Source organism: Calypte anna, chromosome 1, assembly GCF_003957555.1.
Source record: "Calypte anna isolate BGI_N300 chromosome 1, bCalAnn1_v1.p, whole genome shotgun sequence".
Lineage (NCBI taxonomy): Eukaryota > Metazoa > Chordata > Aves > Apodiformes > Trochilidae > Calypte > Calypte anna.
In genome coordinates, this window is record NC_044244.1 from 133,691,222 (window position 1) to 133,705,926 (window position 14,705).

Sequence of the window (14,705 nt, forward strand, 5' to 3'; positions counted from 1 at the left end):
ACAAATGTATTTTGCAATCCAGATAGTTTTCTTTGCCTCTTCATTGTTTTAGATCAATAAATCTTAGTTCACAAGCTTTATTAAAAAAAACCAACAAACACCAACAAACAGAAAAAACCCCACATTATCTGTAAACCATAGCTTGACTCACACAAGCTCAGCACATCATGTAAAACTTGACAATTTCCAGTTGCCCTCTTATAAAAATCTAAAGCCCTAGAAGAAGGTCCATTCTATATCTGGATCTTCATACACATACTGCCTCTTGAGGTGGAGCTAGTCACAAATATTTGCAGAAGCAGCAGCTTCTGGACTAAAACTGTCTGCCATATATCCTCTGCAGGATTTTATAAAGTCTTGTGTTTCAGCTTCAGGTCCTAGCAGACAGTTGTGGAGGCTTCTTTACATATTTTTTTCATTATAACATTTTACATAATTTTTCTAACGATGAACACGAAACTGTTTATCTGGAATATGGACAAATTTTGAAGCAAATCTTAGGACAAGGCTTTCCGAGGCAAAACCAGAATACCCCCAATAAGCTGTAACCAAGCTTCAGAAAATTTCCATACAAAGGTCTGTTTAAATTTAAACTTCTATTGCATTCACACTAAAAAGAATATTTTCTCTGATATTGTTGTTATTCTTAATACTGAAGACATTAAGTCTGAAAAAAACAGTTTGGAGATACTGCCCCTTGATGTGTATCTGCCAAAATACTGAAGCCAAGTTTATGTTTTGGTACAAATTTTCCCTGAGGAATATTTTGCCAAGTGAAATAAGACAGTTACCACTGTGAATCCAGACTGAGTCCTGACTTGAGCTGGTACAAATCCCAGTAGGGGCTGAATACATTTATTATTCAGCATGGGTTAATTAAATCTTTACTTGAGTGAACTATTAGATCCATCCTGGAAACTGTACACAGGCACTGTGAGGCTTAGAAATGAGAGTGCTTAGCCTGGAGGGCAATGTCTAAGATCTTATTAGTAAAGGTATGTTTTACATGCACACACATTTTCTCTTTATTGATGCTTTTTCTGATTAGCTTTTTAGTTCCTAGGAGCCTAATTCTGCCTTCTTTACAAACCAGGACCTCTGGCTTGATTTTGAAGGGTCCTAAAACTCATTTTGATCTTACACTGTGATACACTTCAATTAACCTGTAGAAATTGCAGGAAAAACATAATCAATTGTTCAAGTGTCATAAAATCACAGAGGCACTTGGGTTGGAAGGGACCTAAAAGATCGTCTGGTCCCACATGACCCCCCCCCTGCATAGGCAAGGACATCTTCCACTAGACTGAACTCCCCATTTAACCTACCCTAATATAAATAGCATTATTTATTTATACATGATTGCTTCAAGAAATTTGATTAAACATCCCATGGAGTATTTCACACATTCTTTTCCCTGCTTGGAGATGCAGTAACACTTTATAAACTGTCAAGCAAACTATTTTGTATTCAGATTAGTCATACTTGAAGTAGGAAGCTCTGAAAAAATAAAATACTTCAAGGGGAGAAAGTATACTTGAGTGTGAGATTTTGGGTTTTGGTTTTTTACATTTTTGCTAGACAAATACTATTAGTGATTTTTCTCATCCACTTTATTCTTCTTGCCAGTTGTTTTGTTTTTTGATTTATAAGCATGCTAAAAATTTCTGTTCTTCATCTGGATGATAAAGCTTGTACCACCTTCTGAAGTTCATGTTTAAATCCTGTTGTAGATGGTGAAACTGTCAAATTGGATTCGAAGATGTTTAATATGAATACCGGGAACAGAGCAGAGAAGAAATATAGGTAGCCAGGTGCCCACCATCTACAGAGAGCAGTGAGGGTGGGGCTCAGGAACAAAAATCCAACAGTGGCAATCAGGGTTCTTCAGGTTTGGTATTGCTCCCATTTGGTGTGAAGCGGTTGTACATACCAGATGACAAACTTCAGAGCTTTAATCATGTGGGTCAGCCTCTAAAATGAAGTGAACAAGCCCATCTTGGAATACTGCTGCTGAGAATCTGAAGCATCCTTATCTCCCCAGGGAAAGGGAAAACACTTCCACGCAAGGCAAAGCCACAGAAGAAGCGGGAAGAAAAGGATAGAAGAGGGAAAGGAAAGCAGCAGGAGGATGAACTGAAGGATTCCTTGGCAGATGATGACAGTTCCTCAACCACAACCGAAACCTCCAACCCAGACACAGAGCCACTTCTCAAAGAGGTAGGGCACTGCTCACTGAAGGAGACTCCTTCGTAGCTGGTGGGTACCTGTCAGAGCAGGAACAGTCTCTTTCCCCCACCCCCAGCTTTTGTAGACTGCAGTACCTAACAAAGGCAGAATGTTAATTGAAAAACATCTTTCCTGATCCTCCTTCACTTCTCTATAAAATTTGCTCTTCTGTGAGTGTGAACATTCTTGAATCATGTAGTTGCAGGAATGACAGTGCCCGAGAGACTGTGGCTTGAATAAGCCACCAGTTTTCAGCAGCACTGTGGTAGCTGTGTCTCTGCACACTCCTAGCCTGTGCTACTTGTAGAATGAAATGCCAAAGTATGGACATTAATTTAACTCAGTAATTAAGGTGTATGCTAAACCCATGCACTTTATCAGTTACAAAGGGTCAGTTCACCTATGGTAACTTGTCTGCAGGTGAGTTAACTATTGCTCTGACAATGCCCCTACCTTTATTTTGCTCATTTAGCTTACATGCTTCTAGTTAATAAACTGAAGGTCTAACAATATCTGTAGTCATCAAGTTGTCAAAAATATTTTGTCCTAAATTATGTGCTAGAGAACCAGATGAAGCAAAGGTAATTGCAAGGACAAGAGTACCAATCCTAAATTTTGACATGCCTTAAATTTGAACTTTGGAAAAGATAGGGATTCTACCTGGGGTAGAGACAGTAAATCCATTTAATATGTTTTTAAAGTTACAGTTTAGTAAGGTTTTATTTGAAAATCACCTTTGATTTTTCAGGATGACTATCTTGAAGTATACTTAGAAGTGTGGTTAAAAAAAGTAATAAACTGGTGAAGTTGCTCATAGTCTTTGCATTTTTAGAGAATCTGTTTCAGATGGCATGGACTGCATACAATGGACACAAGATAGATCTCCATACAGAGCTAGCATCTCTTTATGTAGACTTGGAGGCTGTGTCCTGAGGATTTTGTTTGTGTGTTTGCAAACATCAAATTTGCTATGAAGCACATCAGTTTGCTAGATATTTCAATTTCTACTTCTCCAAATGAAAAAGAATACTGGTTTTTGTAGATACACTCACCTTGTAAAAAGATAGCTTCTGTGCTGCAAAAATGCTGATGTTTTCAAATAGCATTCTTTCCTCAGCCCTGTTTACACTATGTGTGTTATGATGCAAGACAGAATTTACTTTTCATAAATATTAACGTGTTGTTATATCTTTTATAGGAGCCTGAAAAACAAAAGGGAAAAATAATACCAGAAAAACCTGAAAATGAAATAGTCCAAGTAAAACAGAAATCTAAAAAACTGATAACAAGTATCAAGAAAGAAATCCCTGTAGATGTGAAAACCAGGTAAGCACAACAAAGGCATTTTATCAGAGACAGTGTTGTGCTTGAAGGGAAGATGGATTGATAAAAATCTGTGTATTTGACTGTTGTGGCTGCCAGTCTGGCTGATGCCAACAGCAAACACCTTTAAGCAGCTTCCTCTTCCTTTGTGATACCAGGGAATATCTGCAACTTGTCAATAGTAAACTACTTAATGGGAATACAATACATAAATGAGAATTCATTCTGGAGAAGGAAATCAATTTAAGTGATGTTAAGCTTTTTGTAGCAGGTAACACATACACATATTAGGGCTCATGTTTCTACAGGAGCTTCGTTCATGCATTGGAATGGGCTCCCCAGGGAGGTGGAGGATTTTCCATCCCTGGAGGTTTTAAAGAAGAGACTGAATGTGGCACTCAGTGCCATGGTCTGGTAACCACAGTGGAAGTGGATCAAGGGTTGGACTTGGTGATCTCAGAGGTCCTTTCCAACCTGACTGATTCTGTGATTCTAGTGATGGCACAGTCAGCCAGCAATGAATGTCTTTAGTGTCCTTCAATGAAAATACAGCCATGCGTTTTCTTTTTTTTTTGTATCACAGAGTAAGATCAAACTCTTGGATATTTTATTGAAGGAGGCTGCTGCTGCTGCTCAGTCCCTTTCCCTTACTTGGAGGTGGTTGATTGCAGATAGGGAAAAATGAAGGTCCTTAGTCTGACTATGTGTACTTCATTCTGAAACAGTAATCTGAAATTCTGAAATCTGATTTCCAAGTGCTGCAAAAGTAAACTTGGCCAAATTGAGGTGCTGTGCATTGGCTTGTGTTTTCCCTGCTGCTGTAATTAATACTAACCAAACTGGGATTAGAAGTTAGTATAAATGCATTTTCTTTCAAAATATTTCTTAAAACAGTGCCTAACGAAGTCTCCTTCACCATATTTATTGTTACAATTATCTGCTTTCCTTGATCATACAAGTCACAAGTTCATTGCATCTGACATTATTCAGAGGCTACAGTGAGAGCTGGTTTGTAACTGTTCTGTGAGAAATGAGTAAAACAGTTCTTCCTTAGAAAGTCTGAGAAATATAATCAAATAGCTGGAGAAAAAGAACAATATATAGCCAAATATGCAATAGCATATCAGCAGCATGTGGTCTAACAAGAGTATATGCAGGCCAAGTAAATAAACAGCAGTTGCCATCTCATGTTGTCTGTGCATAATCAAAAAGGTTTTGTAATCCTGGAGCTCCAGGGTGAAAGCTTCTCTTGGAAGATGAGTGAGCCCTAATGAAAGTGTGCAGCAGTGTGGGTAGAAAATGAGCCAGTGGTAGGAAGGGTGGAGTTGCATATAGGAGAAATACAAAACTCTGCTTATAAATAGCTTTGGCATAAGAGAGCTTAAAGATAATGGATCTCTGTTTTCATGTAGTTCCTTGGACTTGTCTTGTACTCCCCCACTGGAAAACAAGCAGCGCAAAACCTTCCCATCCAAGATACCAACACAGCACCTTTTGATGAATGGGTCTAAATCAAGAAACCTCCCCAAAACAAGAGGTAGTGTGAGCTATTTTTTTATAATACCTTGAGAGTTTTATTTTGTTGTTTTACTTGTTGAGTACTTAATTCTGAGTCTAGTGTGAGAAGAAAGCTGTTCGGTTTACTATCCATGGACTTTTTTCTTGTGTTTTCATAGGTCCAAATAGTAAGTTAATGGAGAGCAGACCATCAGTATTAGGAAAATTTCTCCCTAGTAGTTCTGCACAAGAGCTAGGGAATACCAGCAGCTCAGAAGGGGAAAAAGATTCTCCCCCTCCAGAGTGGGACTCTGTGCCTCTCCACAAAGCTGGCAGCTGTAAGTAATCACTAAATGATGACAGAATTAGTCTTCTGCATTAAAATCTGTAGGTAGACTTGGTCTGTTTCTAGATCTTCCTCTCTTTTTGCCATTGCATAGTTGTGCTTCTGGTTTTTGCTGTATTCTGCTGTAGGCCTCATGTTAATAGCATCTGGTATGATTTGGGAGGTTTGAAAAACTGAAGGGGCAGAATCTGGGCTGTTCTGCAATTCTTCAGTGATGAGCAGGATTCAGAAGCTGCTGGGGAAACTGAGGAAATGAGAATTGCCACTTGAAAACAAAATGTATTTTCTACCACAGAGTTTTGCTTGGTAAAGTCTGCTGCAGCCAAAGTTGAAATGAATTAATAATTTGTCCTTGAGAGGGAACACTGAAAAAGCCGTAATGCAGTGGTTAGAGTGGGACACTATTGTAAGCTTTTTGATTGCTTTAAATCCCTTCTGTAGGAACCACATCCCATTCCTCTTGGTTGCATGCAAACATAGTCATCTGTCTCCACAGCACTAATTTAGAAAGGTGCTTTCTTCTGTACAAATGAATTGGTTTTGGTGCAATACACAACCTCTCTGAAAATAGATAGTAAACCTGAATAGTGATTAGGTGAATATAGAGAAGGAGCTAGTCCTTCAGTTACTGGGGAGAGGCTTTGTCATTCCTCAATGTGAATTGAAAGGACAGCAGAATTACAGAATCATTTGGGTATCATCTAGTTCCACCCCGCTACCATGACACAGACACCTCCCACTAAACCAGGTTGCTCAAAGCCCCATCTAACCTGGTTTTGAAAATGTCTGGTTTGAGAAGCCTTTGCTTTAAAGTAAATACTACAGAAATGTATTTTGTGTGGGGGGGGTTGTGTTGTTTTTGTTCTTTTTTTTACAGCTACAGACAACCTGTATAAGCTCTCTCTGCAAACCCTGAATGCAGATGCTTTCCTGAAACAGCGACAGCCCTCACCAACACCTGCTTCTCCATCTCCTCCTCCTCCTCCTCCTCCTTCCACATCTTTAGCTTTTGGGCCACGAGGAGGAACTTACAGCAGCATTGTGAACAGCAGCTGTAGCAAGTGAGTCCAAATCTGCACCTCCTACTGATTTCTGCAGCACAAAACACTTGTGGAACCCATGTGCTTCATAAAGTGCATCTCCCTTTGCTCAGACCCATTTCCTCTTCCTATGGAAGCTGCTTTTTGCAGATATTGCTGCACATACCTTAATGTGCTAATTATATTTTTATGGGCTATTTTACAACTTCATAGATTGGAAAAATGTGCAATTATATGAAGTGCTGAGCTGCTGTTAACATTTTCATGAATGCTAGCTTGAATTGCTGCTTTTTTTAATCAAACCAAAGTCCAAAACCTAATTATTTTCTTTTTTTTTTTTTTTTTTTTTTTCCCCTCTCTCCATTAAGTGAAATGAAAAGCAAGCAACCTAATGGTACCAAACATAAGCTGGCAAAGGCAGCTTCTCTTCCAGGCAGGAATGGTAATCCCACTTTTGCTGCGGTAGCCGCAGGGTATGACAAGAGTCCAGGTACTAGAACCAGTTTGGAGTTCTGTGTATTTCTGAATATTTCCTGTTATATTCTGCTATTTTGTTGGGGTTTTTAAAATTTTACATGTTTTTTATATATGTTCTTGCAGGCGGCAGTGGTTTACCAAAGGTTTCTCCAAGCAAAACAGACGTTTCTAGCAATATCAGCATTTCTCACACAGTTGTTGACAGTGATGGTTCTGACAGGTAATTTTTATATTCTCTAGGCAAATAGCTAGGCTCCTAGAAATGAAGCCTGTAAACTGGTAATTTGTCATTTTTAAGGTAGTGACAGAATTAATTCTGGGTTTGTTTTTTCAACTGATTTTTAATAAGTCTGGGTACAGAATCTCATACCTTGCAAAAAATTTAGAACTAACAAGTGACTCAGAAGTAAAGAGAAGGTTTCACTGTGTGTGATGGGGACTTTTTCCCCCTCGTTCTCAGTAACTCTACAGTCTTGTGTTTCCCAGAGATCCAAACAATGAGAAATCAGCTTGGCTCTGTATTGAGGATTGTTGAATCAAGATCGTTTGAAATAGCTGACAGGCAGAATATCTTGCTGTACAGCAGTGTCTTTCCTTCCCACTTTTAACACTGAGACCAAAACTGTCACTGGCTTTGCACAGTGAGGAGAACACATCTGTGCTTGGTCATGTCCCTCAGGGCATTCTGTATCTTCTGATGTGGTTTGGCAGTGCACATCTGTCTCAGCTGCAAAGAGCAGTGAGTGTCTGGCAGACTTTCTGGAGTAGGAGATTTGAATTCAAGTTTCAATATGCAAATTAATTGCTTTTCTGAACCAACTTTGTGGGTGGGGTTTCGGTTTTAAAAGTGTTTATCACTGATTCCAGTTAACTCATTGATATTTTCAAGAAGCTTGCCCACAAGATAGTGTCAGCATTTCTGTTCCTTCCAAGGAGCTCTAAATTTTATTTGCTTGTCAAAAAGCCTGCACTCTGGCTTGGGCCCTGTAAGTTTTCTGAAAAACTGGTCAAAAGAGCTACTCTCAGCTGAAAGAGCGTTATGCCTATAGCAGTGTGTTGCTCCAAAGTGAGTAGATAAACAGGAAATAATGGTGTTTCACCAAAAACTTTTATTAAAAGAAAAATATGCTGATTTCCTAACTCTTGGTCATCCATAGATACATGTAATTAAATATATACACATGCATACATTTTTCTATATGTGTTGGTATATTTCTATATGTGTTGGTAAGTTAATATTTTTGGAAGTGCTGGCATTAATGAGTTCTGTATTGATTTCCCATTATTCCATAATACTCAGCTCAGGTTTGTGGAGTCCTATGAGCAATCCCAGCAGCCCTGACTTCACTCCTCTCAACTCATTCTCTGCATTTGGACATTCTTTTAACCTAACTGGAGGTAAGTTTTTGTTCTCAAATATTTTTCTTAAAAAATTTAAAATATAGGTAAAGAAAACGTGTTTCCATTCCACTGGTCTAAGTACAGGCACTGTTCCCATTCCTCCCCCCAAAAAGGATGACTATGTAGGAAAGCCTGTTAAGAAATTGTAGCTGTGTTCTGTGTTGCAGCACATGGAGCGTTGATGTAAACTCTTCCAGTGTTTGGGCAGGAAGTACTCTGTTTTGTAGTTTCTCGGCTTCAATAAAACTTCTTGATATTTGTTTTTTCCTCAGTATTCCTCCTTTGCATCCCCCTAAAGCTTTACAGTAGCTCTCAGAAGTGTGCCACTGGGCCTGTGGCTTCCTGAGGTTTCCACCTTAAGCTTGGATAAAACCATTGCTCTACAACTGAGGCAGTGGCCCATCCCCTGTGTTGTTTCCCTCTAGTGTTTGTGTAGCTGCATGATGAACTAATGTTAAATAATAAAAAAATAATAATAACAATGAACTAATAATAATAAACTGACAAACTAAACTAAATAAGGCTAAACTAATACTAAAGCCAGTCATTAATTCCTGTATTTAAATATTCAGGTAAAATTTCTGTAAGTGACTGAGATAGGCATTGATCAAGCAGGCTGTATTGCTGGGTGTGGATGTTCTACATACTTACTCTCAATTTGCAGAGTGTTTTTGGGGGTGGCATGGGAATTTTTAAGGTGTCTGCAAAAGGTAGTAAGCAAAGCAAACTTATTATGTGGCATTTGCAAAATGGATTGTGCCTCTACTGAAAAAAACAACATCTACTGAGAACATCGTATGTCTGCTGAAAAATGCTGGGGGCCTGCTCAGGGCTGGGTGCAGCCAGTGCCACCTCTGGTGCTGCAAGGTAAAGGAGTGCTGTGATTATTCAGCCAGGTCACTTACTCCTCCTGCAGTTAACTTGTTAAGAGGAGCTGCCAGGACTATCAGGGTTTGCTGCAGTTCTGCCTCATTCCCTCTTTGCTTTCGGGTGTATAATACCAAAAGCCAAACAAATCCCACAGGCTGATTCTGAATTACAGTAGGTGCATCACTTTTCCCCACTGTAACCATGATTTGTAGCCACTGTCTGATGCAGGGCCTGTGAGGTGAGATCTGTATTACTGTGTGACCTTTTCTAATCTCAGTTACTGAACTGCTGCAGGACCTGCTAGAGAAATGTGGGAAATAACTGTGAAGAGTCTGCTGTGGTTCTTGGAAAAAGAGGAAGAGTAATTTACATAGTTTTGTTTCATTTTATTTTCAGAGGTTTTTAGCAAACTTGGTTTAGCTCGCTCTGCTTATGGCCAGGATGTTCAGAGAAACTGGAGTGAATTCAATAATGTTCCATCATCCATCTGGGATCCTTCAGCTACAGATTCTGTACCCTCCTGGCCAACAAGCTCGAGTTCCCCAACTCACACAACTGCAGTAAGTATTCAGACTAAATTACAGTTACCAACCTGTTGTGTATCAGCCATCTAATTTAATTCAGAGGATTTTTAAATTTGGGTGAAAAAAAAAATAACCTAAGAATATAGGAAAAGGGAAGTTATACATGTTACATCATCTTGCTGTGCAGTGAAGTTGAAATGGCTGTTGGACAAAGAGCGATTAGCCCCCTCCTATGCAGATAATCAAGACTAGTGAATTGCTTCATATAAAAATATTCCTCCTGGGAGCACCTTGCAAACATTTAAAGTGTATTCTGTTTCCATGTGTTCAGGATTGTGGGAAGAGCTGTTGTGCTCCTGTGGCATGGCTGGACACTGCCTCTGTCACTTCCAGTTTGGGCAGTTACAAAGTAGCTAATGTTACAGCTTTCAGACTTTGATTCTGCTTCCTGAATCCAATACTTCATCTACTTGTAAATCAACAAAAGGTCAAAAAAAACCCCTTACATAAATCACCTCATGTGTTCTCTTCAGCTTAGGAAGAAAACCACTAAAAGCCTGAGGGTAAGGTGAAGTAGTCAGTTTAGCTGACTACTAATTTTGATGGAGATCTAGAGTATAGCCAAAGAAGAGGAAAAAAACAACTTTTATACAGATTATAGCACTTCTCTCTCATCCTTGGGACTCTCACCTGTCAGAGTAAAACATACACCACAACTGCTGTATTCAGTGCCAGCTGAAATCGTTCTTCATCTTGTCTTATAAGAATGTTTTTGTATTGAATAAGAGGCAGTGTTTACTTCACCTGGTAGCAGCTCAGGTAGAGTGAGGGAAGGCAGGGGGCAGGAGAAGCTGCAGAAAGTCACATAGCTTCTTAAAAACAAACACACACTGATCCCCACCCTGGTCATGGGTAGCTGCAGCTGTAACCTGTCTAAAACTATGTAAGGAGAGGTTTTTGCTTTTTTGGTCACATGAGGGGCAGATTTCTAAGCATTTGGTAACAGGAGGGATTGAGGACAACCAGAACACTCTCTAGTTCCTAACCTATATCGTGGCTGCTTCTGAAAAATACCTGTAAGTGTGCTTCAGGAAGGATCGAGACAAAAGCCAGACAAACAGTATAGAGTTGTCAGTCCCTCCCTTTACATACTTTGATTTGGGGGCTGGGGGGGGGGGGGGGAAAGGGAAGAATTCATTTTAGGAGCTTATTTGAGAAAAAGATGACCTAATAAACAAGAATCAGCAAACAGGTTGATCTATAAAAAGCTTTTTTAATTATTGGGACATTTTTCAAGTGCAGGAATACCTGCCACTGAACCTCCTTGCTGTTAAGTGCTAGATAAGAGAGTAGGTACCTTGGCAGGCCCTGTCCTTCTTTCTGGCACAAGCCCCAAAGCCAAATTCTTGCAAAAACCACTTATTAGTGGCTTCTGTGTTCTGCTGTTTCTTAGGACCGTTCTTAGGGAGTTCATTTTGATCATTCTCTTTTGTTATTTCTCTTGCCTTTCCCGTTTTACGCATAACTCTTCACTTCCCTACTGAACAGCACTTGACCTCTTGGGTCCTCTCTCCTCTCAGGCCTTGCTGCATTGCTGGTGCTTCTTCCCAGGTTTCCTTGTAACCTTACTCCTATTTCTTCCATTTCTCTGCACATACTTCTGTCTGAGGGCCACTGTGTACCTCCATCAGCCTTGAAAGGGAGTAGCAGTCTCAGGTGCTGCTTCTCCTTTCCTGGTTGCTTCTTCATTGTCAGCAATTGCTTCTCAGGTTCTCCCAAACACTTTTGGGACATGTAGGAATAGTTCCTGACTCTTGCCCACAGGAGGAAATAGAATGGACTTTTAGTGTGTTAGGCTTGGTGTCTGCACAGCAGAATGGGTGTTTTCTGCTGTTGCCTTAGTAATCTAAATGCTTGTATAGCTTAAATGTCACCATTTAGTTATATAACAGTAATAGACTGAGACCCTAGCTAGCTTGGCTCAACTTCTTAGTGACATTGGAGACTCTCCTAATGATGCTGGCCTTGTTAACACCTGTATATGCTCAAAACTCCTGTCCAACCCTCTAGCAAATTTTTTTAAGGCTCTTTGGTAATGTGTTAGTGTCCAGACAGTTACAGCTATGATTAGATTAAGCACATCTTCTTCATTCCAGGGCAGAAAATGAAAACCTGTAATGAAAACATTTTCAGAGTTTTATCTTGTGTACTTTCCTAAAGAGACATTTCTTTTAATTCCCTAATATCACTACACTGATACTTTTTAACCTTTTAGTGTGCATTATCTGAGCGTGGAGATCTTGGGAAGGGATGCCCTATCTCCACCCAGTAAGTCCAAATATGAGGATGTTTGTGCCTTACAGCACATACCCAACAAGTCCACTGCCTTTTAGATGCATCAAGTTTATTGTATATTTACAAGTTGAATTTACAGCGTATGTACATTAAATCTGTTGATGCTGAGGTATGTACTGCATACCTACATGTAGCAGGTTTTGTTTGAATATTAGCATGAAAGTCATGCTAACTTTTCTCATCTCCATTCTTGGCTGTTTCCTGGTATCACTTTCCACCACACCATGGATTAGATTGCTGTGCTCCTTGCTTGCAACTCTTTGGGCTTTAAGAAAATAGTTGACAATGCCTGGGCCTTGTTCATTCCTGCAGGTATTCCCTAGGTTTCCTAAACCTGTCCTGTGCATCCCAAATGCATTTGTGACCTGTCTTGCAGCACACCTGCATCTGCACCATGACTGTTTGTCAGACTCCCAGCTGTCCTGAGCCAGGACAGACTTAGTGGAACCCCATGACAAATGGGTAGTTCTCCAATCCCCTCTCCCTTCACCTGCAGAAGTTTGTATGGGTGAGGGGAGAAGCATACCCTGGGAATACAGGGAGGTACAGTGGGGCTTGAGCACAGGTCGGTTCATCCAGAATGTACAATTTATCACAGCTGTCTCAATACAAATAGATACATTTGCAAACAGCCCAAAAAAGGGATCAAGGAATAGACTTTGCTGCTACCTTCTATTACAACTTGAATTTTGGTGTGTTTTTGAGACTTAAACCATTTTTTTCTGCCTTGTTCTCACTAGTTTAATTAAGCTTGAGCTGTTTCACTGATGTATGTTAAAGCTTGACTACAAGTGGTGTTTACCTAGTAATGGTATGGGGATGTATGAGCTCCAGTGAGGGCAGCTTAAAAGCTCTGCAGCTCAGTTACCAGCTGTGCTTGGTGACCATTGGTAATGTGGTCCCTTGGGCAAGCTCTAGTAAAGGGAATTCCAAACTCCATGTGCAGAGACCATGGAAAGGATTCCACGGCAGGATTGGTGCTGCTTAGATACTTTTCTTTCAGAGGGGCTGTAGAGAAAGTGAAAACAGAGGTTACTGAGCTGCTGCTTACCTGGCTCTGTCTTCCTGCAGTCGATCCTTGGCAACCCGAGTGGCCTGTGGTCTACCACTCCATTCAGCAGCTCCATTTGGTCAAGCAATCTCAACAGTGGCCTTCCCTTCACCACTCCAACAAACACCTTGTCGGGCATTGACCTCATGGGCAGTGAAAACTCTGCTGCTGCTGCTCCTCCTCCTCCTCCACCCACTGCTGCCACCATTGCCAATCTTGCAGAAGACGTGGGACAGACGTACAATCCTTGGAGAATCTGGAGCCCAACAATTGGAAGAAGAAGTTCAGATCCTTGGTCAAATTCACACTACCCTCACGAAAACTGAAGTCAAGCAAAAGGAAAGAGCTCTCACCCAGGTCGTGATTTGCATTCTGAATGCAAATTTTTGAAACATCATCTTCAGGCTGTTGCTGGTCATTGCTTTCTTTTTTTTTTCTTTTTTTTTTTTTTTCCCCTCCTCCACCCCTTCCCCTCAGTCATGCTTTCATCACTTGCTCCTTTTTAAAGTCTGTCCTGCAATATGGTAGTGTGAGGTTGCAGATAAGCTTGAAGAAGTCTGGGTGTGGTCACAAACCACAACTGCAGCTGAAGCCTGTAAATCTGAACAATTTCACTGGTTTCATATTTTACCATCTGCCATCTTTATTTATGAAATAATTTGAACTATAAAGCAGTCCTGGCATGCAATACTTGTATGAAAAGTACTGGTTTGGGTTTTTAAATTTTTTCCAGTATTATCTCCCAAGTTCTAATTAAAAATCAAAAGGCACTTTGTGCTAAAATTCAGAGTATTTTTTTAAAATAAGGCTGTCTTTGTTAACAAGGTTCTAAGAATGTAAAAAAAAAAAAAAAAAGAAGAAAAAAATCAGCAGGAAACCAACACAAAACCTTAAGAGCAAAATGGCTGAATGTAAGAGCATTCTGTTGAGACTGTAATACACTTTCTGTGCTGTTTGTACATTTGTAAACCTGAATGCATTTTTAAGTTGAACTGAAATGCACACAGCCAAGACTTGTGGAAGAAACAAGATACCTTGTGCATTTCTTACAGATACAACTTTGGGTTGTACTTTAAAATAAATACTGCTTTTTTCAAGATCTGTCTGCTGTAATTCTGTTCTGGTACCTTCTGAACTTGTAGGTGCAGGAACCCACTTAGCAGTGGCAGCTTTCAGGCCAAATTCCACTGCTGATGGGGCCAACACTCAGGGCAGGAACTTCACTGAGAACCAGTGTGGGTTTGTACAGTAGTGGAGAATGAAAAATTTAGGGTGGTTTTGGGTGGCAAAAGGCTCCACTGTGCTGCTGGAAGTGTCAGGCATAGCAGCAGCTGATGGTGTGCGTGCTGTGCCCATGCCTTTGTAACACTGCTCCTGTATAGGTCTGGACAAGAAGGTTACTATTTTTAGTCACATAAGATCTAAAAATGTTCCTTTATGTTGCCTGTTTCCCTTCATTTAACAGTGAGGCAAACCATGGGGACTCCAGCAGAGCTAAAGCCACCTAAAAATTAACCCTTCCATCCTGAGAAGGCATTAAGAGGCACCAGCAGCATCAATTTGCTTATGACTCAGTGTTGCACCTTAAAACCAGC

At 40.2% G+C, this 14,705-nt stretch overlaps 1 protein-coding gene across 2 annotated transcripts in view; it reads left to right on the forward strand.

Annotated features, from left to right (window-relative positions):
* The window catches only part of TMEM131 (transmembrane protein 131), a 91,450-nt gene extending 77,243 nt beyond the window's left edge, over positions 1-14,207 (forward strand). Inside the window, exons 32-41 of one of the 2 annotated variants that reach the window (XM_030448987.1) lie at positions 2,042-2,217; positions 3,425-3,552; positions 4,962-5,086; positions 5,226-5,384; positions 6,270-6,453; positions 6,801-6,922; positions 7,033-7,129; positions 8,210-8,307; positions 9,577-9,740; positions 13,131-14,207. In XM_030448987.1, coding sequence (XP_030304847.1) covers positions 2,042-2,217; positions 3,425-3,552; positions 4,962-5,086; positions 5,226-5,384; positions 6,270-6,453; positions 6,801-6,922; positions 7,033-7,129; positions 8,210-8,307; positions 9,577-9,740; positions 13,131-13,436 — 1,559 coding nt within the window. In that variant the 3' untranslated portion in view covers positions 13,437-14,207. The remainder of the gene's footprint in view (positions 1-2,041; positions 2,218-3,424; positions 3,553-4,961; positions 5,087-5,225; positions 5,385-6,269; positions 6,454-6,800; positions 6,923-7,032; positions 7,130-8,209; positions 8,308-9,576; positions 9,741-13,130) is intronic. The other variant, XM_030448996.1, reaches the window with a different exon arrangement.
* The last annotated feature ends 498 nt before the right edge of the window (positions 14,208-14,705 follow it).